This window comes from Neoarius graeffei, chromosome 5 (genome assembly GCF_027579695.1).
Source record: "Neoarius graeffei isolate fNeoGra1 chromosome 5, fNeoGra1.pri, whole genome shotgun sequence".
In the NCBI taxonomy this organism is placed as follows: Eukaryota; Metazoa; Chordata; class Actinopteri; order Siluriformes; family Ariidae; genus Neoarius; species Neoarius graeffei.
This window is the reverse complement of record NC_083573.1, coordinates 86,700,641-86,726,127: the sequence shown is the minus strand read 5'-3', so window position 1 is coordinate 86,726,127 and position 25,487 is coordinate 86,700,641. Positions and strand designations below refer to the sequence as shown.

The 25,487-nt window shown below is 44.6% G+C and overlaps 1 protein-coding gene across 4 annotated transcripts in view; it reads right to left on the bottom strand.

Annotated features, from left to right (window-relative positions):
• Nucleotides 1-5,416: 5,416 nt before the first annotated feature.
• Nucleotides 5,417-25,487, bottom strand: part of rreb1a (ras responsive element binding protein 1a) — a 127,947-nt gene continuing 107,876 nt past the window's right edge. For 3 of the 4 annotated variants that reach the window (XM_060922493.1, XM_060922491.1, XM_060922494.1), the window contains 7 exons: nt 19,997-20,150; nt 18,536-18,681; nt 15,056-15,245; nt 10,777-13,309; nt 10,456-10,620; nt 8,413-9,165; nt 5,417-8,309 (listed from right to left, as the gene is read on the bottom strand). In XM_060922493.1, coding sequence (XP_060778476.1) covers nt 7,864-8,309; nt 8,413-9,165; nt 10,456-10,620; nt 10,777-13,309; nt 15,056-15,245; nt 18,536-18,681; nt 19,997-20,150 — 4,387 coding nt within the window. In that variant the 3' untranslated portion in view covers nt 5,417-7,863. The remainder of the gene's footprint in view (nt 8,310-8,412; nt 9,166-10,455; nt 10,621-10,776; nt 13,310-15,055; nt 15,246-18,535; nt 18,682-19,996; nt 20,151-25,487) is intronic. The other variant, XM_060922492.1, reaches the window with a different exon arrangement.

The window sequence follows — 25,487 nt, the reverse complement described above, 5'->3', positions numbered from 1 at the left end:
CACAATTATGTGCTACTCTGTGTTGGTCTATCACATAAAATCTCAATAAAAAACTTAGGTTTGTGGTTGTAAGGTGGAAAAATGTGAAAAAGTTCAAGGGGTATGAATATTTTTAAAGGCACTATAATTTATCATGATGATATATATTCATCATTGTGGCAGCGGGGGCGTGGTCAAGCGTTGGTCTGTGACCGAAGGGCAGAGTCAGGGAAGGTAAGTGGCAGAATCACTACACCTGATGTCAATTAACCTGTGTTTGTGTGTCTTCCCAGCGACCACGCCCGATATAAGGAGAGAGAGAGCAGAGGAAGAGAGCTCTCTCCCCAACCAGATGACTTGTGTGTGTGCGTATGCGTGTGGCTGGGAGAGGGTGTTTGCTACTGAAAAGTGCAAATAAAGAGTTTTTGGAAACTCAGTTCTGGCTTGCCGTACTTCTGTGCTCCACCCACCCGCGCAAAGTTCAACAGTGGTGCCGAAACCCGGGAACGGAGCACAGAGGAGAACAGCCCCATGGAGTCCTCCCCCTTCGTAGACCTGATCCACGCCCTTGCCACGGCCCAACAGAGCCAGCACCAGGCGCTGCTCGCCCTCCAAAAGGAGCAAGAACAACAGTTCGAGGCCCTGGTGCTGGCGCAACAGGAAGATCATCAGGCGTTCCAGCACCTCCTCGCGTCGGCGGGGTCCACCACCTCCACGGGCCCACCCCACCTCACCATAACGAAGATGGGCCCGCACGACGACCCCGAGGCCTTCCTCACACTATTCGAACAAGCAGCAGAGGCCTCGGGCTGGCCGGTGGAACAACGCGCGGCGCGCCTCCTCTCCCTGCTAACGGGCGAGGCGCAGCTGGCCACGCTACAGCTCCGCCGACAGCCGGTTGGTCTATGCGGACCTGCGCCGGGCCATCCTCCAGTGTGTGGGGCGCACCCCCGAACAACAACGCCAGCGCTTTCACGCTCTATGCCTAGAGGAGGTTGGCTGGCCATTCACGTTTGGCCAGCAACTCCGGGACGCCTGCCGGCGATGGCTAAGGGCTGACAACCGCGACGCCGAGGGAATCATCGATCTGGTGGCACTGGAGCAGTTCATCGTCCGGCTTCCCGAAGGAACAGCGGAGTGGGTCCAGTGCCATCACCCGGCGTCGCTGGATCAGGCCATCGAGTTGGTGGAGGATCATTTGGTGGCTGTTCCCACAGCAGGACAGCAGATCTTTTCTCCTCTCTCTCCCCCTCCCCTTCTGTGTCTTGTCCTCGCTCCGTTCCCCCACCATGGAGGCGGGGGCCGGCTCCACCCCAGCCGCCCTGCCGCACCTGCGGTGCCCTCCCATTTCCCGCTTCCATGTCTGTCTCTCCCCCCCTTCAGGTGAGTGAGCCCCAGAGCGCCGGTGCAGAGAGAAAGCCCGGGCCGGTTTGCTGGCACTGCGGGGAGCCGAGGCACCTCCAGCATCAGTGCTCAGTAATGGAGGTGGGTGTGGTGGTCCGGATCCCCGACGCGCCAGGAACCGCTCTCGATCGGGCCGGAACGTATCGCATACCAGTGAGTGTCCAAGGGGATTCGTATCAGGCTTTGGTGGACTCTGGCTGTAATCAGACCTCAATCCACCAAAGCCTGGTGCAAGGCGAGGCATTAGGGGGAGCACAATTGGTGAAGGTGTTGTGTGTGCACAGGGATGTTCACAACTACCCTTTGGTGTCGGTCCACATTCAATTTCGAGGGGAGAAATCTAGTGTAAAGCCGGCGGTTAATCCTTGCCTTACCCACTCGATAATTTTGGGGACTGATTGGCCGGGATTTCGGGAATTAATGACTCATTTAGTAAAGAGTGGGTCCTGCTGTAGTTCAGCGGGGGGAGGTCCCGGAGTGGCATTGGCAGGAGCAGCTGTCACAGAGCCGTCTACGTCATCTTCGCGTCAGAGTGAGGAGCCGCAGGCTCCTCCTCCCTCTCTCGGGGAATCCCTTGCAGATTTCCCATTAGAGCAGTCACGAGACGAGACTCTGCAGCATGCATTTGACCAAGTGAGCGTAATTGATGGTCAAATGCTCCAGCCAAACGCCACCCCGTCCTTCCCCCATTTCTCCATTATGAGAGATTATACTGAGTGACGCAGGACACTCAGACTAAGGAGCAGATTACACAGCTTTTGATTCCAAAGAGCCGCTGGGAATTGGTTTTCCAGGCGGCTCACTTTAATCCCATGGCTGGACACTTGGGGCAGGATAAGACACTAGCCTGAATAATGGCCCAGTTCTATTGGCCAGGGATTTGCAGCGATGTCCGTAGGTGGTGTACGGCATGCCGCGAATGCCAGTTAGTAAATCCAGTGGCCATTCCAAAATCGCCTTTGCGCCCTCTACCATTAATCGAGACCCCATTCGAAAGAATTGGGATGGATCTCGTCGGGCCATTAGATCGGTCAACACGAGGGTAATCACTTTATTTTAGTTTTGGTGGACTATGCAACGCGATACCCGGAAGCAGTTCCTCTTCGCAATATCTCAGCATGCAGTATTGCGGAAGCACTCTTCCACGTCATCTCCCGAGTCGGAATCCCCAAAGAGATTCTGACTGATCAAGGCACTTTGTTTATGTCACGCACACTGCGCAAACTGTATGGGTTATTGGGAATTAAGCTGATCCACACCAGCGTTTATCACCCACAAACGGACGGTTTAGTCGAACGGTTCAACCGCACCCTCAAGAATATAATTTAAAAATTCGTCAGCGAGGACGCACGCAATTGGGATAAATGGCTCGAACCCCTGCTATTCGCAGTGTGAGAGGTCCCACAAGCCTCCACGGGGTTCTCCCCATTCAAATTATTATATGGGCATAAGCCGTGCGGCATCCTAGATGTACTGCAGGAAAATTGGGAGGAGGGACCTTCACCAAGCAAAAACAAAATTCAATACGTTATTGACCTGCGTGCAAAACCACACACACACACACACCTAACCCAGGAGAATTTGCAGCAGGCCCAAGAACAGCAAATCCGCCTGTACGACAGGGGTACGTGCCTTTAGGGAGTTCGCACCGGGAGATAAAGTACTCGTACTGTTGCCCACGTCGAGCTCCAAATTGATCGCCAAGTGGCAAGGACCCTTTGAGGTCACACGGCGAGTCGGGGACGTTGACTATGCGGTGAGGCGAATGGACGGGGTGGGGCGCTACAGATTTACCACCTCAATCTGCTTAAACCCTGGAACGAGGAGGTCCCTGTGGCATTGGTATCGGTGATTCTGGAGAAGGCAGAGCTGGGGCCAGAGGTTCAAAAAGGAACATTGACATCGCTTACCTCTCCGGTCCCCTGTGGAGACCACCTCTCCCCGACCCAACTCATGGAGGTTGCCCAGTTGCAGACCGAATTTTCGGACGTGTTCTTGCCCCTGTCCAGCCGCACCCGCCTCATAGAACACCACATTGAGATACCCCTGGGGGTGGTAGTGCACCACCGCCCTTACAGGCTACCTGAACACAAGAAAAAGGTGGTTCAGGAAGAACTCAAGGCCATGCTCGAAATGGGCATCGTCGAGGAGTCCCACAGTGACTGGAGCAGCCCGGTGGTCTTGGTTCCCAAGGCCGACGCGTCGGTCCAGTTCTGTGTGGACTATAGAAAAGTCAACGCGGTGTCTAAATTCGACGCGTACCCAATGCCTCGCATTGACGAGTTGCTGGATCGACTAGGCACGGCTCGCTTTTATTCAACACTGGATTTGACAAAGGGTTATTGGCAGATCCCCTTGACTCCATTATCCCGAGAAAAAACGGCCTTTTCCACACCGTTTGGCTTACACCAATTTGTCACACTTCCTTTGGGGCTGTTTGGGGTGCCCGCTACGTTCCAGCGGCTCATGGACAGGGTCCTCTGTCCCCACGCCACCTACGCGGCCGCATACTTGTACGACATAATAATCTATAGTAATGACTGGCCGCGGCATCTGCAGCACCTGAGGGCCGTCCTTGGGTCACTGAGGCGAGTGGGTCTCACGGCCAACCCGAAGAAGTGTGCAATTGGGCGGGTGGAAGTATGGTATCTGGGCTTCCACTTGGGCAATGGGCAGGTGCGTCCCCAAATTAATAAGACAGCAGCGATTGCGGCCTGCCCGAGGCCCGAGACCAAAAAGGGGGTGAGACAGTTCCTGGGGCTGGCTGGCTACTATCATAGGTTTATACCTAATTATTCAGATGTCACCAGCCCGCTGACTGATCTCACTAAAAAGGGGGCACCAGATCCGGTCCAGTGGATGGAGCAATGCCAGCGGGCTTTCTCTGAGGTAAAGGCTGCACTGTGTGGGGGGCCACTGTTACACTCCCCTGACTTTTCTCTCCCCTTTATGTTGCAGACAGATGCATCGGACAGAGGGCTGGGGGCTGTTTTGTCCCAGGAGGTGGAGGGGGAGGACCGCCCTGTGCTGTATATCAGCAGGAAGCTGTCAGTGCGTGAGGGGCGCTACAGCACAATCGAGAAGGAGTGCCTAGCCATCAAGTGGGCGGTCCTTGCCCTCCGCTACTACCTGCTGGGACGCCCTTTCACCCTCTGTTTGGACCACGCGCCCCTCCAGTGGCTCCACCGCATGAAGCCAATGCGCGGATCACCCGTTGGTATCTGGCACTCCAGCCCTTTAACTTCAAGGTGATCCACAGGCCGGGGGCGCAGATGGTTGTGGCGGACTTCCTCTCCCGTCGGGGGGGGGAGTCAGCTGCAGGCCGGACGGCTGCCCGGCCTGAGTCGGGCAGTGGGGGTATGTGGCAGCGGGGGCGTGGTCAAGCGTTGGTCTGTGACCGAAGGGCAGAGTCAGGGAAGGTAAGTGGCAGAATCACTACACCTGATGTCAATTAACCTGTGTTTGTGTGTCTTCCCAGCGACCACACCCGATATAAGGAGAGAGCAGAGGAAGAGAGCTCTCTCCCCAACCAGATGACTTGTGTGTGTGCGTATGCGTATGGCCTGGAGAGTGTGTTTGCTACTGAAAAGTGCAAATAAAGAGTTTTTGTAAACTCAGTTCTGGCCTGCCGTACTTCTGTGCTCCACCCACCCGCGCAAAGTTCAACAATCATATTGCCCAGCCTGAGTCCCTACAGCTGCAATCATTGTCATTCTGGTGCATGCCCTATAAATTCAGATGCTGTTCAGGAAAATAAGAAATGACTAAAGAAAATTGACACTACAACCAAGAGTGAACGCCTCACAGTTTATAGTTGGGCTACTGAGATTGAGAATATTTCTCCTCAGACACTCATGAGCCACACATGTGCACGTCGATGCATCTGTCAGCCAGGAGAATAACTAGTTAAAATTCATTAGTTTTATAAGTACAGTCGAATTCCTTTCTTCACGTATTAAGAGTCAAAGTAATGTTCTAGCGCCCCGGGAGTTTTAATCACTTCTCTATAACCAAAGCAGGCACATGAGACATGTTTGCATTAATACAATTTTATTGCTTTAAAGGTTTGATACAGAACAGCTTAAATTTCTGATTTCAAAGCACTCATGTGAAGAGCAGGAGTAGTGTACCAAAATACTATCCATGATTCTGGTTCCGTTCAAGTCCAGTAGAATTACTTTTTGTGTGTAGCAGCGACACAAAGCTCCCTTTAATATCAACCAGGTGGGTAAGACTGTACATTTTGTAGTTTTTGCCATATGAGAAGGAGAAAAGGGCATGGAGGAACCAGGAAGAAAAACAACCGGGGGAAAAAACATGGAAAATAAGCAAAGTGATGAGAGGAATGTGGGTGTGCATGGATTCAGTATATCCACCCCACTCGTTTTAATTCACAGTCAAGTGCTAGAAGTAGTGATTGACAGTTCAACTTGTTCCAAAATCAAGAGTTGGGGAGAATATTTGCAACTCAGGAAGGTACATTACAAATAAGCATCATGTAAAAACCCTGAGAGCAAAACAGTGTGAGAAGGAAGGGACAGAAAAATACCCACTTAACATAAAAAGGTTAACATGCAAAACTATCCTAAAGATTTACCCAGAACAGAACAATAAATTTCACAGTTTTATATGCCTCGTATATCAAAGAAAGAAAGAAAAAGAAGAAAACCAAAACAAAACCATGAACTCATATCTCATCCAAACTGATATAATAGTGATAATAATAGCCCCCAAAAAAGAGACAAAATAGATCAGAGTCTATAAAACATAAAAACATCTACATAAAGCCTTTGGATCAATAGTGATTATTGCTGGGGGGGAAAAAAAATAAACACCCAGATCAGCTGGGCGACTAAAGTATTGAATTTGAATCATTTCTCTCTGCAGCATATTTAATACATGGCTTCTCCATATTTTTACTTCTTGACCCACACTGGGCTACAATAAATACATTTAAAACAGTCCGTGTGCATTCTCAACAGGAATATATACACATGTGGATACACACACAACACACTCACACACAACAACCCAGGAAAAGGCATTAGGAGAAACAGAGTCTGAGAATACAAAACGCAGACTGAGAAAGAGATTGCATTATTTTCATTCAAGTTCATCCAACACTAGTCTTGCACCAGTGGCCACTGTGGTGAGGAAATACGTCATCCAATACTGGATTGCTCATCACCTGTCAAAGAAATGCTCGCTTATTAATACTCTTTCATAGCACTCTCACCACAATTTCATTTTTTTTTTGTTTCCTGTAAAACACCAGAGGTGACTGTGGTAAATGGGAGTTGTCCAGTCAGCGAGGACTAGTCTGGAAAAACGCCGTAATTACTCTGCCAGTTCGGTTTGCTGCTGCTCTTTGAGGTGAGGTTCACTTTGAGTCTGAGGTTTACACATTTGATGGAAAAAAAAAAGAAATGTAAAGTTACAGAAATACCCAACTCCACATATGATTGACCTGATATCCTACCAGGAGAGATGCTCAGGAGGAGGAGGAGGATCCTGGAACTGGTGCTGTATCCAGACAGGAGGCAGCAGGGTGACAGCTTTCAAGTAATGAGATGAGAAAAACTAGCATTTGGACACAAGAGGCTTGTCTAAAACCTCTGCAGGAATACAAGTAAGGCTTGAAGTAGAAGAGTTTTGGAAGACATTTGATCTGGATACAGGACTAGTTCTTTTTTTTTTTTTTAACTCTCTTTGTGTGTTCTAGGTGATATTGGAGCTAGAGCCCTTCTTCTTGAGCCCTCAAGATTATTAAAAAAAAATAAAAATACGCTTCCCTCAGTAAAATAAAACCCTGTCCTTCACTTTCTTCCAAAACAAAAAACGAAGGTTAAAAACAGGACATCTGACATGGTCAGCGTAGCTGGAAACAAAATCATGCTATTATAGGCAAATATTGCCCAGATATTAGATGCTGAGAGTTGTTGCACACTGCTCAGAGTGTTACCCATAATGCAGCTTTTCCTTCCAGACTCAAGCCTCTGTAACTCGCTGTGCCCTCTGGGATGTAACACAAAAGCCAGAACACAAACAATTCACTGTTTCAGACATTCTGGAGACTTTTCTATTACTAAAGCTGAAAGGTGGATTGGAGTCCATGAACAGCCCTTTCTTTGAAAAATAAGCACAGTTGTACATATTCCAGTTATACACAAATCGTCACACAGTAGTCTCAGTAGCCATGTGCCAGCTTGTTTGCAGCCTCATATGATCATTCTCTGTTCTGTCCCTTAAATCATATACAAATCATTATACTCAATTGTTCATTTATTTATTGCTTAATGTGGCATTTAAAAAAAAAAAAAAAAGATTTTTATAAAATACTCTAAAAATCAACTAGTAGTAGATAAAGATATAGCCAAAAAAGTAGCAAGGCACTTGTAAATGGTCTTTTTGTTGCTGTTTAAAAATGTCCTGCAGTACAAAAGTACTTATTGTATGGCACTCGCATTTGGAGTTACTCTTTCACTCGACCCCGAGGAGACGAGGCTCACTGGTAGGGAGGATGCGCTCAATGTCGGGCTTGGAATGGATCTCCAGCAGGCCTTGCAGAAATCCGGCCGGTTGCTCCGCTTCTGAGGGCGAATCCGAGGCGAGGTCCTCTTTGGGTGTTTCTGTAACTGGTGTGGTTTCTGCCTTCTCTGTGACAGAAGCTTCTTTATTAAGTTCACGCTTCCTATTTGTAGCAGAGGCAGACTCCTGCTCTTTCTCCTTCATGCTTTCACTCTCGTTTTCAGATGGAGGGTTCGTGCTGTTAGGGGTGGATTCCCTCTCGCTAGCCGAGCCCCCGCTGAATCCCTCCTCCTCTCCAGTTGCACCACGGGGTTTCTGGTGTATACGCTGGTGCCTGACCAGGCTATGTTTCAGAGTGAACGTGCGCTCGCAGGTCTGACACTTGTACGGCCGTTCACCTGTGAAATATGATGGTTGAAGCATCTGATGTTACTCATACTCTATGAATCAAAGAGACCTAGGTTATAAAATTCAGCCCTTATTCATTCAAATTGTTCTTACCCGTGTGAGAGCGCATGTGTCTCGTCAGATCCTGAAGGCTCCAGAAGCGTTTGCCACACACCCCGCATATCTTCTTCCTCTTGTCAGTTTTGCTCCTCGACAATCCAGTGCGCCCTTCACAGATCTTTGGTTCAGTCACACCTCCGTCTTCATCACTCCTCTCCTCCCTGTCCTCCTCAGAGCCACTGTCCATCACACTGCCTGCTCCTTCACTTTCTGCCATCCCGTTTCGCTCCACTTTCTCCACCTCATCTTCTACATCATGCTTTTTCAGTTCACAAGACTCCGCTGCATCGTCCACTTTAGAGTCCACGTTAGTGATGTCGGCTGCACTTTCTAACACGTGAACTTTTTCATGTCGCGCCAGAGTGGCGGCGTATCTGAAACTCTTGTTGCAGCTCTTGCAGATCAGCTTGGACTCTTCCTGTTCATGTGAATCGCTGTCTACAGCAGGAGAGGACCTCTGTTGTTCCCCCTCTGAGAATGTAAAGTCAATTAATTTGCTGGCAAAGTTCAGGTCCAGGCTCTTATTACTGTGGGTATCCTCATCAGTGACTGTGCTTTTTCTCTTCAATGACTCGTGCACATCTTGGTGTTCGGGCTCCCCCTGGTGGAGGAGAGGCTTTACTGCAGCTGCCTCTGTGGGCTTGGCTGGGGAGGGTTTCTCAGCATCCGATGCGCCTGGCTTTTCAGCTCCAGAATGCGTCAGCTCCATTGCCTCACCACTAGGGAGCTCTGTTTCAGACATGCTTTCTAAAACAAATTTAAAATACATTAAACATTGCCACTGAAAGCATATAAAATCTAGGGTCACATTTTATGCCTGGAAAGAAAATTAAATGAATAATGTCTGTGATGATATTATACAAAATTTAATATTTTTATTTTTTCTTGCATTTACTCAACACATGTCTAGCTTTATCCCAAAGCAAGTCCAAGACATACTGTAATATCCAACATACCCTAAACACTGTAGAATATAAATCAGGGGTCTTCAATCCTATCCACAAAGGGCCAGTGTGGCTGCAGGCTTTCATTCCAACCAAGCAGGAGCTACACCTGATTTCACTTGTTTAATCATTTCACCCTCGTCTCCAGTCAACAATCAAGTGAGCCTCCAATTTGGCTGTAATGAAAGCCTGCAGCTACACCGGCCCTTTGCGGATAGGATTGAAGACCCCTGATATAAATATTTATTCTATCCACATTCACTGGATATGAGCAATCATGCACTCTGATTGGCTACTCTACTACTAAGCTATCAGCTCATATACCACGAGTAGAGAAAAACAAAATAGAAAAGCGTGTTGCTGAACCAACCGAGGACGAAATAAAAACTCTACTCAAAAACAAAACCCCCAAAAAATACAAAAAAAGGAAACACAATATGGAATAAAAGTATATGATGGTAAGAACATAACTTTTTTTATTTTAAATTTTTCAAGAATCATTATTATTATAGCATTTTTCACAAATTGCTACTGTCATTTCACCGGTTTCTTTACATTCTAAGCAGAAATTATTTTATCGAACGTTTTGTATAAAGTTTTTATTTATCGCGTTTGGGAAAAAAAAAGCTCCGTTTCTCAAAATCCAGTGAATGTGGATAGAATAAAACAGTTATTCCACTCAATCTCGTCATACATGGCTTATAGCCAACTCGGTGCTACGCACCTCATCGGCTATCAGCTCATGTATGACTCGATTTCATGGAATAACTGTTAAATATTCTAACAAGCAGCTTATCTTACAAACAGCAATCTGACAGTCAACAATTACAGGCAATAAACATGTTCTGTATCTACTGTATTTCATAATTTGTCCCCATTTAATCCCAAACATGACTCAGTATCTTTAAAGCTTACATTATGTCACTTAATACAACAGTGATTTCTATTATTCATTTTATTTAAGATGAAATTTACAGACGAGTTTAACCACAAAATTTTACTGCCTATAATTTCCAGGACACTGGCCTCGATAATTGTTATTTAAAAACATAATAATAATAAAAAAAATTTCGATCTTACTCTCTCTCCTTACCTGCACTCTCTTGTGAGCACTCCTCTGGCTCCTTGGCTTTAGTTATTGCACCATTCTGCCGGAGGATTCTATTGGTTACACCGTGCTTGCGCAAAAGATGGCGCTCACAGTTGGACTTGGTTGAGAACAGAGCTTCACATTTAGGGCAAGGGTACGGCTTTTGACCTAAACCACACAATTATTTGACCAAATTATGCCACATGGGAAAAAAAAGCGCTAAATTCACATCACATTCATATCACACTATTTTTAAAACTAAACGATATTTAAATAAATATCGAGACATCCAAAGACCTTAGAAACAGATGATTTGCATGTTACCTGTGTGTGTCAGCATGTGTCGTTGGAGTGAACTGGCCCATGGAAAGACTCTGGGACAGAATGGGCAAGTCATCTTTTGCACAGAGTTTGAGTATGCATTCTTCTTCCCTTTGGACTGCTGGGGCTGTGAGGTCTGCTTGATGTGCGTCTGGTTTTCATCTTTTGCGTCTTTCTTGTCACCATTGCATGATTGGTCTCCTTCTTTCCTTTCTAGCTCCATTATGTTGGTTTTTAAGTAGGTGCTAAATTTATTGGCATTACTGGTAGCCAGCATCTTCTCCACACTGGCAAATTCCCCACTGGACTCAAGATCAACACTCGGGTCTGTTGAATTCATTGCAGGCTTTTCCCTAGCCATGTTTATGGCTTGCCTTTTATTGCTTCTCCTTTTGGATCCCTCTTGGAGAAACTCCTCAGCTGAGGTATCCGAGACAGATTCAGGACAGCCATTAGGGCTGTCTCGTTTCAGGAGGTCGGGAGCACCAGAGACAGAGGAGATAATCTGGGCAATGGAGGCCAATGGTGGGAGCTCCTTCACACCAGAAGAATTGGGTTTAGGTAGCAGGGGCTTTAGCCGCAAGGCACGACCTGCAGAACTGGTTGTACCAATGGTGGTCAAGACAGCGGGAATATGGTAGCATCCAAACTGCTGTGGTTTCTCATCAATAGCTTTATCTGTTACCAGGCCTGGGGCAAGAGTGTGATCCATTATATTTAGGGATGTTTGTTCATTTTTTACTTCTCTTTGCAACACTGGATCAGTATTTACCTTCATCTTTTTATCAGGATTCTTGGGAATAGATAGATCAATGGGCTCCATGGAATCATCATAAGTGGAAGACTCCATTTTGATTCTAGGAGAAACACTGATGTTTCCAGCATTGTTACCTATCCGGTTTTTGTTTGAGAAGTCCAGCGGTTCATCCTGATCTGCACCATAGAGGCTTAGATCCTCCACTTTAACAGGACAGAGCGAAGCACTTAGTGGCACTCCATTGAGTGGAGGAAATTTGGGAGTTGTTTGAGGAAGAGGAACAGTGATGGTAGCTATATGCTCTTCTATGTCCTGCTCTTTAATCTCAGGGTGCTGTTTCAGTAGGTGGTGGATACAGTTACGCTTAGCCAAAAAGGTTGCTCCACAGCATTTACACTCAAATGGCTTTCTCTGGAAACCATTGTGGACACGCATGTGGATCTGTAGGGCTCGGTAGGTCTTACGGTCCTCACCACATAAACGACAGATTGTGTCGCCTGAGCCAGTTCGTTCTAATGCATCAGGTGTTGACGTGGATGAGGTAATGTATTTGATATTTTTCTCAATTTCCTTACGAGTGTTCTTCATGTGTTTCTTGCGAAGGTGGCGCTCACAGTTGGCTTTAACAGTGAATGGGTAATGGCAGACTCGGCAGACGTAAGGTCGCTCACCACTGTGGGTGCGCAGATGACGAATCAGTGTGGCTTTGTCAGGAGCAACATAGTCACAAATATTACATTGATGGGGCAAGATACCCAGATGATAACGCATATGTGCGTGTAGTACCCCTGAATATGCAAAGACCTGGTCACAAAAGCGGCAGGGGTATGACCCTTTGCGACCTGCTCCCTTTTTTCCAGATGACTCCCTTATCTTGTCTTCTGCCGGCTTAATTTGTTGGTCATCTGTGTCCATGGGTGTGTGGGCATCACCCATGCAATCAGCTTCCATTTGCATTTTTTCCATAGAAGCCTGGTTGCAAGTAGAAGATGATGAAGAGGAAGATGGAGACAGTTCCTTGGCAGCCTTTGGGAACTGGCCAGCAGGTGGTGGTAGACTGGGGCTGATGCAACCTAGTGATGCCTGCTGGGTGCTTAAAAGGGGAGGAGGAGTGGAGGTTGTCATATTGGTCCTGGGAGCCACCAGAGGCTTTGGCTTGAGTGGGGGCATCTGCTTGTAGTTTGACTGCACTGCACTGCATGGTGCTTTGGACAGGGGAGGGAGGCTGATCTGGTTTGGGGCAGCAGAAGCCACTTTGAGGATCTGCTGTATGTCAGCCAGTTCTATTCCAGTCTCACCACAAACTGGCTTTACTACCATTCCACCATCCGGCTGGACAAGAAAACCAGTCTGAAATGGCTGTAAAGAAAGGAGTTTAAGTGCTTCATGCTGAGGCAGACCCCGGAGAGATGTTGGATCCACCAGAGACAGACTAATCCCACCAAGAAAGCTAGACTCCTTTTGGACCAACGATGGCTCCACATGAATTACACGGATATTATCTAGCTCTGCTTGTAAGGCATCCTCCTTTGAGGGTACAGGTTTGACCTGAGCAATGTGTTGCAAACCTATAGAGGCCATGAAACTATTTTTCTCAGATACAGGGGACTCTGTATTGGAAGGCTGGCAGGAAACAGACTCTTCCTTGGTTTCAGGAGTGTCATGCGTGAACTTGTGCAAGTCTAATGCAACATTTAAAGGGAAAGCTTTGTCACAGGTCTCACACACAAAGCGATGAAGCTGGCTGGAACAGCGGCGTAGATTGGTTTCACACCAAACCTATTAATTTGAATAATTAAATAATTAAGTATGACTAATATACAGTAGAAACACCAAGAACTTGAATACTACATAATAAAAATTTTATGATTAACATTCAATTGGAGCTGAATATACAACCCCGATTCCAAAAAAGTTGGGATAAAGTACAAATTGCAAATAAAAACGGAATGGAATGATGTGGAAGTTTCAAAATTCCATATTTTATTCAGAATAGAACACAGAGGACATATCAAATGTTTAAACTGAGAAAATGTATCATTTAAAGAGAAAAATTAGGTGATTTTAAATTTCATGACAACACATCTCAAAAAAGTTGGGACAAGGCCATGTTTACCACTGTGAGACATCCCCTTTTCTCTTTACAAAAGTCTGTAAACGTCTGGGGACTGAGGAGACAAGCTGCTCAAGTTTAGGGATAGGAATGTTAACCCATTCTTGTCTAATGCAGGATTCTAGTTGCTCAACTGTCTTAGGTCTTTTTTGTCATATCTTCCGTTTTATGATGCGCCAAATGTTTTCTATGGGTGAAAGATCTGGACTGCAGGCTGGCCAGTTCAGTACCTGGACCCTTCTTCTACACAGCCATGATGCTGTAATTGATGCAGTATGTGGTTTGGCATTGTCATGTTGGAAAATGCAAGGTCTTCCCTGAAAGAGACGTCGTCTGGATGGGAGCATACGTTGCTCTAGAACCTGGATATACCTTTCAGCATTGGTGGTGTCTTTCCAGATGTGTAAGCTGCCCATGCCACACGCACTAATGCAACCCCATACCATCAGAGATGCAGGCTTCTGAACTGAGCGCTGATAACAACTTGGGTCGTCCTTCTCCTCTTTAGTCCGAATGACACGGCGTCCCTGATTTCCATAAAGAACTTCAAATTTTGATTCGTCTGACCACAGAACAGTTTTCTACTTTGCCACAGTCCATTTTAAAGGAGCCTTAGCCCAGAGAAGACGTCTGCGCTTCTGGATCATGTTTAGATACGGCTTCTTCTTTGAACTATAGAGTTTTAGCTGGCAACGGCGGACGGCACGGTGAATTGTGTTCACAGATAATGTTCTCTGGAAATATTCCTGAGCCCATTTTGTGATTTCCAATACAGAAGCATGCCTGTATGTGATGCAGTGCCGTCTAAGGGCCCGAAGATCATGGGCACCCAGTATGGTCTTCCGGCCTTGACCCTTACGCACAGAGATTCTTCCAGATTCTCTGAATCTTTTGATGATACTATGCACTGTAGATGATGATATGTTCAAACTCTTTGCAATTTTACACTGTCAAACTCCTTTCTGATATTGCTCCACTATTTGTCGGCGCAGAATTAGGGGGATTGGTGATCCTCTTCCCATCTTTACTTCTGAGAGCCGCTGCCACTCCAAGATGCTCTTTTTATACCCAGTCATGTTAATGACCTATTGCCAATTGACCTAATGAGTTGCAATTTGGTCCTCCAGCTGTTCCTTTTTTGTACCTTTAACTTTTCCAGCCTCTTATTGCCCCTGTCCCAACTTTTTTGAGATGTGTTGCTGTCATGAAATTTCAAATGAGCCAATATTTGGCATGAAATTTCAAAATGTCTCACTTTCGACATTTGATATGTTGTCTATGTTCTATTGTGAATACAATATCAGTTTTTGAGATTTGTAAATTATTGCATTCCGTTTTTATTTACAATTTGTACTTTGTCCCAACTTTTTTGGAATCGGGGTTGTATTTGCAGATTTGATGCAAGTAATTACCTGGGCAATGTGAGGAAATTTGTGGCAGGAGAAGTCAATGAAAGCCAGATCATTGAAGCCTAGCGGTATGGAAGGGTTGTTCTGAATGAATGGGTGTCCATCGGGGTCAGTTGGCAGCTGCTTATGGATAACTGCATTGTGACGGAGCAAACCTCGATGTGTCCGAAATGAGATGCAACAATTCTCACACCTGTGAGTAAGAACGTTTTTTAGAAAAAGGACTGTCACTAAACAAAGACTGTTTAACCCTTAATACAAAATATTTAACCAATATTTGTGACTGTTGAGTAACACTCAGATGTTTGTGTTTAGAAACAAGTATTACTGAATTATAACCAGTGTTGTACTCGAGTCACTAAACCTTGAGTCTGAGTCCAGTCTCGAGTCCCCAGTGTTCAAGTCCAAGTCATTAAAGAAAATTTTGAGTCGAGTCCGAATCGAGTTCACTACTGGTCCGAGTCGAGTCCAAGTCGACTCCGAGAACAAGACCATTTGACGGTGGCCTTTGCTGCCTTTATGTGAAACCTTCTCTGCTACTGTGTTGGACTAACATTACTGCTTGACTGCCCCATTTTAGTTAATAGGCTACAGACAAAAAGCTTGTTCATCGCTCAGCAAGCCCCGCCCACTATCAACAGAGCAAATAACATGAGAGAGGGTTAACACTAGCTAGTTCATCGCTCAGTAAGCAAGCCCCGTTATCAACAGAGCAATGAACATAGCACTTCACTTACTTCTCCGGGTGGAGTCTTACCAAATGACAACTGAAGTTCGAGGTTGTCCCCGTCGTCTCCTCAATAGTTCATCTACATATGGAACACATAGCAGTGCATTTTTTCCCCACTGCACGAGAAGTCTGTATAAGCAAAGTGGACAAACCTATGGGCGTTCTCTCCAGGCATTTTAGCACCATTAACATTAGTTTCATCCTGAAAATGACATATGAACAGGTGAATGTGCACGAAATTAGTATAAATTTTAATGTCGATATAAATATCTTATGGGGCAGCACAGTGGTGTAGTGGTTAGCACTGTTGCCTCACAGGAAGAAGGTCCTGGGTTCAAGCCCAGTGACCGATGGGGGCCTTTCTGTGTGGAGTTTGCATGTTCTTCCCATATCTGGGTGGGTTTCCTCCGGGTGTCTTTTTACAGTGTAATCTTTGTATTACCGTGTTTTAGCATGTAGGGGTTTGGTGGTGGGTGGCATGATGGTGTAGTGGTTAGCACTGTTGCCGCACAGCAAGAAGATCCTGGGTTCAAGCCCAGTGACCGATGGGGGCCTTTCTGTATGGAGTTTGCATGTTCTCCCTGTGTCTGCGTGGGTTTCCTCCGGGTGCTCCGGTTTCCCCACAGTCCAAAGACATGCAGGTTAGACTAATTGGTGGCTCTAAATTGACCGTAGGTATGAATGGTTGTTTGTCTCTATGTGTCAGCCCTGCAATGATCTGGCGACTTGGTCCAGGGTGTACCCCACCTCTCGCCCATAGTCAGCTGGGATAGGCTCCAGCTTGCCTGCGACCCTGTAGAACAGGATAAGCAGCTACAAATAATGGATGGATGGATAAATATCTTATACCAGATTATTATGGCAAGTTACAAAAAATAAAGAAAAAAATCCAAGTCCTCATCTCCAACGTACGAGTCCGAATGCAGTTAATGCATGAGTCCGAGTCATCAGTGCTCAAGTCCAAGTCAAGTCACAAATCCTTAAAATTAGGGCATGAGTCGAACTCGAGTCTGAGTCCTGGGCTCGAGTACTACAAGCCTGATTACAACTGACAATTGCAAACATGTCAGTGAAAACATGGAGTAAAATCTGGGTAAAAATGGAGCTGCAAATAATGAATAATGGTTGGTTGGTATAATGAATGACGGTTGGTGACAGACAGCTTCCACAATAACTGTGACAGTTCTCCATTTCTGTTTGCCAGGCATTATAAGAGACAGCTGGCTGGTGTCTATGACGTTGCACACAGCTCTTATCAATGGCCACACCTCTCAATACTGTCCCAAGGTGCATGTGGTGACCGTAAGCTGCTTTATCTAAAAGCGCACACACACACAGAATGGTGTGACCAGGCCAACAACATAGCAGGTGTGCCTTCACTGTATATATTTTAATGTCAGTTTATATTTTAGCAAACATAGGTGCACATTTTTGTGAGTGCTAGTCATGAAAAACAGCAACATAACTGCCAAACCTGTTCTCCGCTTGTGTAATGAGTCAGTGAGACATTTTGTTTATATTGTGCATGTGTGTGTGTGTGTCCCCGAAGGGAGTCTCATATAACCGAAGTGCTAACTCCCTTCATTACTGGATGCCTCTGAGTGCGTGACTAGACGTGTAACAGTGTGCAACTGAAAGAGACAGATGACAAGTCCTCATCATGTGAGCATCCCTGTACTTGCATGCTTGTGGTCTACACTCAGCCGTATTAAGCACCCGGTTCACTGCAGCTCAGATCCTCTTAACTAGCTCTCTTAGCTCTAGTGATTACACGGGATTAGTCCTAAATTTGCTTCCATACAATAATGGTGTTGTGAAACCGAATCCAGGCAGGCTCACCTCACAATGAACCAACTCCATGAAGCTACCCATTAACTTGTGTTCAGAGAAGTTGGTCATTGCATGAGTGGGTTTTAGGGCTGGAGTCTGTGGACTGTGATGTCTCCAAGGATACTCATCCCTACCCCCCAACAGAGAGGTCCAGCCGACTGCGTCCTGAAGTCCAATTCTGTGACTCATTAAATCCCCTCACCACACACACACACACACAACCATCATGGTACTTTCCCCCTCCTTCCTCTTTCCTCCCCGATTTCCTCCCTCTCTCTTCTCAACACCACTCCCTACTCTGGCGCCTAGGGGCCAAACGGGGGGGAAGGGATGAATCCGTTAAACTTCTTGTGACTGAGAACACACAAACACCATTAGAAGCAACTCAGGTATGACCCTTCTCCATACACATTACTCATTAAACTCTGAGTTGACCCTGGAGACCTTGAAATAAGACCTTCTGCTTCGTTGTTAATTCAATTTAGAATGCAAACAGGACATCAGAAGTCCTTAAAATGTTTAATGATGAGGAAAACTGCAGCAACTATAGGAACCAAGCTATAAGCAAGCTTGTGAAACAACACCCCAATTGGTATGCAAGAAGATTCTGCTCGGATGTGTTAAATTATGACCATCTTTCAGCACAAAGAATGCCTCTATAATCTCCCAGCAACTGCTGCAGTCCTCCCCAAACCTCCAACCTCTCGAGTCCTCTTTCAACACGGCTCTCAGGTCAAGGACAATGCAGTCTTTCCTGACCATAATGATATTTACATTTTGTCGAAAAGCAGTGAAAAATTGGCATAATCTGAATAAATGGGGACTAATCTAAACTTTTCATCACCGTTTACAACTTTTGAGGTTTACTACAATCCAGGTTGGGAAAACAGAATATATTTGTTGTGTAGAGGTGCTGTTCGAACCTCAGTGCAGTGTCAGGATGGGTTTCCATATGAGTTTCCAGTTCATGTTTGGAGCTGAGAGTCTTGAAGCAGATGGGGCATGGGAGCTGCTCCTCCTGCACCTTGCTCACCGTCTGATCATCAACTCCACTATCTTCTAAAACCTGCTACAGCAAGGACAGAGTAGTGTCGGTCACACTTGCTGATGTTAGAAGGTATGGGTGGTCAGGATGTAATGAGTAATCGATTATGCAAATTACACAGATTTTTAGGCAGCCAGACATAATCCATATGCATAACATTCTTCCTCCAGCGGATTTATTCTCAAACTTATTTTCAGTAAAAGTAGTCACAGATTTCAAAAATCAAACTTTCATTTTCAGAGACCAAATAGTGTTCGAGCAAAATGAATTTTCTTTAAAGTGCCGGATGGGCTTCCTGCGGTGGTGACGTATGTGATGACGTCAGGTAGTGGTCGCTTGGAGCAACTCAGCTGTTTATATTCCCTGTTTACATCATAGTTTTGCTAGTTTTACAAGTATTTTTACCGACTTTAACAGTTTTTAAATAAGCATGCCTCATTGTGCAGCATATAAATGCCACGATGATGCTAAAAAGAAAGCACAAGCTGGAACTAGACTGCATTTCCACAGAGAAAATGCAAAGTGTGCTTGCTCAGCTGTAGCAGAGGCTCACTGACAGAAACTGGATCAGACATGAGACCTCGCGCTGTAAAATCTTTTTTTTTTCACATGATCTACAGAAAATGTGTGCGCGGCAAAGTGTGTGTAGTGTGTGTGTGGTTGCGTGGTCTAAAATCTCGGTTTAATGGCTCAGCTTGCAGCTTAACATGGCACTTTGTGCTCTAAAATCTTTTTTTTTTACATGATCTACAGCTGGTGCTGGGTAGATTAACAGAGAGTGGATGTGGCATGGTTTAAAACAGAGCATGAAGCATCATGTCACACTGCGAGCTGAGCCATTTTAAACCGAGATTTTAGAGCACGCAACCACACACACTTTGCCACACACACACACTTTCTGTAGATTACGTGAAAAAAAGATTTTACAGCGCAAGGCCTCATATCTGATCCAGTTTCTCTCGGTGAGCCTCTGCTACAGCTGAACAAGCACACTTTGCATTTTATCTGTGGAAATGCAGTCCAGTTCCAGCTTGTGCTTTCTTTTTAGCATCACTGTGGCATTTATATGCTACACAGTGAGGCATACTTATTTATTTAAAAACTAAATATGGCAAAAATACTTCTAAAACTAGCAAAACTATGATGTAAACAGAGAATATAAACAGCAGAGTTGCTCCAAGTGACCGCTAGCTGACATACGTCACCACCACAGGAAACCCCTCTGGCATTTTAAAGTAAATTATTTTTTCTCAAACACTATTTGTTCTCTGAAAATTAAAGTTTGATTTTTGAAATCTGCGCCTACTTTTATTTAAAATAAAACAGCCACAAATCTAACCCGTTTGCTGGATGGCTCATCAGCTTGTTCTCCATCATCACTCTGGCTGGGTTTCTTCTTGGAAATAACAGCACAGGGGCGTTTCCGTTTACCGGATGATGGAGGGCTGGTGGGGCTGGAGAGGGAAGGATCTTTATCATGGATCTTCATGTGCCTGCAAATTAAGAAGGAAAAAAAATTATGGTAGAACTTCTCCATGCATTTAAAATAAATAACTGGCATCTTTTAAATGCATTACTTTTAATAACGGAAACTAGAACCTACATTAATATCAATAGTCACTAATTTTCTTGAATAAATTACACTTCATTGTGGCTGAGATTTGAGCTTGATGCTTAAATGACCTTCATGGCCTCCATTAGAATGGCAGTTTATTTGCGAATCAGATATCTGAGCCCACTGGGCGGGTTGCTCGTTTGGAGTGCCTAGTTGATGGATAATCTCCAAGTACAACTGGACCGAGGAATCTTTCATGCTTCCTGATGGAAATGGCACCAAGAGGAAAAGTACTAATGGGCTAAAACCCCCTGCAATTATCCCGGTGCATGTGCATGCCCTTACATGGATAACATGCACAGGAACAGGCAATGTTCCATGAAGAGATCCAGAGGCAAGTCCTCTTCATTTTAGTAGTCAGGAAACTAAATGGGAGCTTTTTGATTTGTAAACATGTAGGAAAAGCATGCTTCTACCCTCTAATGACACCACCATCTCTCGCTCTCTTTTCCCTTGTCTTTTCTACTACGGCTCCCACGCTCCATGCCAATGAGAGGTATTAAAAAAAAAAAAAGATCTAAAGCAATTCAACTTGGGCAAAGAATCAAAGTTTATAGAAAGTGTTATGTAACAGGCCTGTGCTGACAAGAACATATTTCCAATAACACAGAGCATCAAAACAGGTATTGCCTGTGCACATCTTTTACAAATGTCTCTATTAACCCTCTGTGGCTAGATTTGTGCATATAAATATATAAATATTAGATCTGCACTTGTGCATGTGTGAAAAAAGGTCAGCCATCGCAATCTGTAGTCCTGCAAGTTTCATCTTTCACTCACTAGTTTATTAATAGCAGGCTGTGAATTGGCTACCCATGTTGGGATTTGATTCTTTCTCTGCTCTGGACTCTGACCTCAAGCACAACAAATCACAGCAGACCTGCACTGCCAAGTCAGCGAACCACAACTGGATGGAGATCACCAAACGCGTCCCAGACGTACATACGTTTAAGCTGTTTGAACATACTTTAATAGCAGAAAAGCATTGACCATGCTAAACATATTATTTAAACTACATAAAGAAATCATAATAAGCTTTGGGACCAAAAGGTCACCGGTTCGATTCCCTGGACCAGCAGGAATGGCTGAAGTGCCCTTGAGGAAAGCACCTAACCCCTAACTGCTCCCCAGGCTGCTCTGGGTATGTTGTACATCGCTCTGGATAAGATTAAGAGTGTCTGCTACATTCCTGTAATGTAATGTAAAAATCAAGTGTACAAATTTTTCCCCAGTGAAACTCAGACCCAGTTTTATTTGTTCTCAGCTTCTTGGCCTTGGATCATGAGTGTTTCTTTAGAAATTATAGGAGTCAGCTAGCTAATCTGTAAAGGATCATAAAACTTGTTGATGCCTCAATGAGTCCATTCCTGACATTCCAACACAGCACCACGGTGGAAGGCAGGGGGCGCTGTGTGGTCAGGTTCCCAGTGCAATGTCACATCAAAGGCACTACTCTTAACTCTGTGCCTGTTTAGCAGTGTAACCAACGCCGGAGGAGTTTAAGCAAATAAAAGCAGCCAATCAGCTCGCGTGTGGCCACCCTCCTCTGTCAGTTGTGATCTCTGTCTCTCTCCTTGACAACGGCGACTCCCTCCTCCCTGCCCCCATTTCCATGTGATGCTTGGCACAAAATGGTGGCCTCCTTGCCAACAACATAGACAACTTCCTCATGCATCAGAGTTTGCAACAGCATGAAAACTTTAACATAAACTGTCATGAGTTCACGACTGTGCATTATGAATAAATAAAACGAACAATACTGTTGAGCTCGATCAGACAATGAGTAAGAAAAGGGAGGAAGATTACATTCTTACAGCCACACAGACACCAAGAGACAAGAACACACAGTAAAGGGAGGCAAACAGACCAGTTTCTTGACTCATCACTCATCAGGAAGCACAAACTCTCAGCAGCTCTGGCCTGATTAACAGCCTCACACTGAAAACCAGGTTCATATTTCTTTTTTTTTAATGTTCATTCAGGTGAAAACTGTTGGGGGTAACATTCTCTCTGTCCTCCATGCCTCAACACCATCAGCCCCTGAGCCTCGGGGAGGATGTTGGTGTTTGCCCCCTCCACCACCACAGCTTGGTGGAAGAAGATACCACATGTGAACAACGAAGACGGAAGCGCTTCAAAGACGTCCATTTCCTGTGCGCAGTCCTTCTTTCATAATAAACTGTCTCTGTCCTGTGCACATTCACAAGTACCTTAACATGCACAACACACACACCAACGCCCATCTACTATCTCAGTGACACCCTTTTTTTTTTTTTTTTTTTGTGTGTGTGTGTGTGTGTGTGTGTGTGTGTGTAATCCATGGAGGCAGGGTGGTGGTGCAGCATCAGGGTGAGGTTCTGACAAATTACTCAGAAAGCCAGAATCAGGAATTAATGATCAGTTTTGTTTTTTGGGTTTTTTTTTAAACAGATCTTAATTAAATAACTTTCAGGAAAAAAAAAAAAAACATTATATGATGCATCACAATATCCATGTCAAACTATTTACTAATTATTGAGGTTTTGCTACCAAAGCGACAGCAAATCAGTTATAAAAAGAAGGCTGTTTAAACTTTTTTTTTTAAATGCATGTAAATAAATAATCAGGAACCAATCACAGTGAGTAACACTGAAGTCATTATAACTCTCTTATGCTGTCGTGGAAGAACCACATTGCGCTGATCCAAGTTTAATCCACTCTTTCCTATTAGCAGCCATACACAGTGCCTCGTTATAATTAACTGATGTCTCTTTTAGGTCTCTTTTAATTACGTCCTTCCAACTTAATTTTTGACGCCCAATTCTTCTCCTGCCGCTAGGCTCCCACAACAGTAATCTTCGTGGCATTCTTAGCAGATGACCAAAACCATGTCAATCGCTTTCTTCTAAGGTGGGTGATAAGTGGAACCCGTTTAGTCCTTCTCCATACTTCACCTGTCACTCGATCTCTCCAAGTAACTTCTAGTATCCTTCTTAGACATCTGTTATAAAACGCACATAGTCGCTTCTCATCTGTTATGGTGATGTTCCATGCCTCAGCTCCATACAACAGTGTTGACAGTACTACCGCTTGAAATATCCTGGGTTTAGGTTTTAAATTGATGGACGCATGTTTCATCAAAGGCTCCATTTTATTGTAAGCATCCGCTGCCTTTCCTAATCGATTGTCCACCTCCAAAGTTAGGGCCCCATTAAAACTTCCAAGATATACAAATCTATCCACATTCTCCAATATGATGTTATTATCTATCATTATACTAAGTGGTGTTTTTTTTTCTTGTCCAATTGACATAACTTTTGTCTTCTTGGAGTTTAGCAGGAGACCAACTTTAGCACTTTTTTCTTCTATTTGACTGGTGGAATACTGAAGCCGCTCTTGGGTTTCATCTATGATGGCACTATCGTCACTTTTGACACATAAATTCAATAATATTGGAGTAAATCAGGCACCTCCATATTCCAGCTTTCGTGACATACAGGGTTAGTCAAAATTATATTAACACTAAGGGATTATTTTTCTCCTGAATGTGTGGTGCGCCGTGACCGCTGCTGGTGTAATTGGGCCCTACTATTTTGACACCCCAACAGTGACGTCAGACGTCTACTTATAGATGGTGCAGCAGTACGCCATTGATGAACTTCCACGACAGATCCGATTGGTTTCTACCATTTAAGTGTTAACATAATTTTGACTAACCCTGTACACTGACCCAAATAAAGCCGGCACGAAGCCGCACCAGTGTGTGTGTTTTACATCGTTAGCCGGCGTTCCACAACCAAAGGCGTGACGCATTACAATGGAATGTCAGTGTCTAGGGTGATGCATTTATGCATCAGAAATATGAACACACCAAGAATACTGGAATTGCTTTGAGAACAGCAGCGGGTGAACTGAGTGTTGAGCTGCTTTTGTTAACTGTGCAAACGACATGATGACTATGTTCTTTGAGCTATTTCTGTTAAATACTTGATAACGTGATATATCTGACTTGATGCGCTCCACCATTTTGTTTTTCTCTACTCACGGTATATGAGCTGATATCCTAGCAGAGGTGGACAAAGTACCCAACTTCGTTACTTAAGTCAAAGCACAGATCCCACTGGTCAAATGTTACTCCGATACAAGTGCAAGCTGTCCAGTCAATTTTTAACTTAAGTTAAAAGTACTGAAGTACTTGCTTTTAAAAATACTTAAGTATTAAAAGTACATTTTCTGTCAACGCATTGCTGTATTATTGCCACAACGCTTACAAAACCTAACGCCATTACTAAAGACAGAAATGTGAATTCACAAAATGAATGCATGCTGTGCATCATGGTGGTTTAACGTTAAGCTAGCTAGTCAGTGAAACTCCACCTGACGTGCTAGCAAACTCTTTTCAAACTTGAAATCATATTGGGTAGCTAACGCTACTAGAAAAGAAACATTTCTACCTTGTTTATTTGGCAAGATTATGCTAAAACATATTTCTGAAAGGACTTCAGATAAGTTAACGTTATTCATGTTAGCGTAACTCTGTTTTTACATGCTAACTAACAGTGTGCAAGTTATGTATTAATGTTAGCTGTGGACAAGGCGATGGCAACTTGGCGGTCAAATCCATAGAAAGTCATTTGACTAACCAGACTGCATAGCTATTGCAACATTAATCGCTAGCTCTAAAAGCACAGACAACTTCATTGGAAGCTTTCTCTTGGAATAAAACGTTTATATACCTCAATATGCTTCTGCAGGTTGGAAGGCAAGTTTTTGTAGGCCGTGATGTGGTTCGTTTTCAGCAAACAAAGCAAACATTTAAAATGAAACGAATCTTTAATCCTTTCAAAAAACTGAAACATGGGTTCATGGGCCCTGAGTGCGTGCGTTCCTCAGAAGAACCGCCTCCTTCCATTCTACCATCAACTGATCGTGCTAAATAATGCTACTGAGAAATCATTGAACTTGATTTTATACAGTCTATGGATGTGACGTGACCCTAGTGATTACTGATAGGCTGTCTCAGTGTCACCTGCGAAAAAATCAATCATGTTTTAGAAAAGAAAAGAAAAAAACATCCACTTTCAAAGCTGCTTCATAGTAACGAGAACCTTGATAGAAATGTAGTGGCGTGAAAAGTACGATATTTGTCTTTCAAATGTAGTGAAGTTAAAGTCATAAGTTTCCAAAAAATAATAACCAAGTAAAGTATAGATACCGCGAGTTGGCCTAGTGGTTA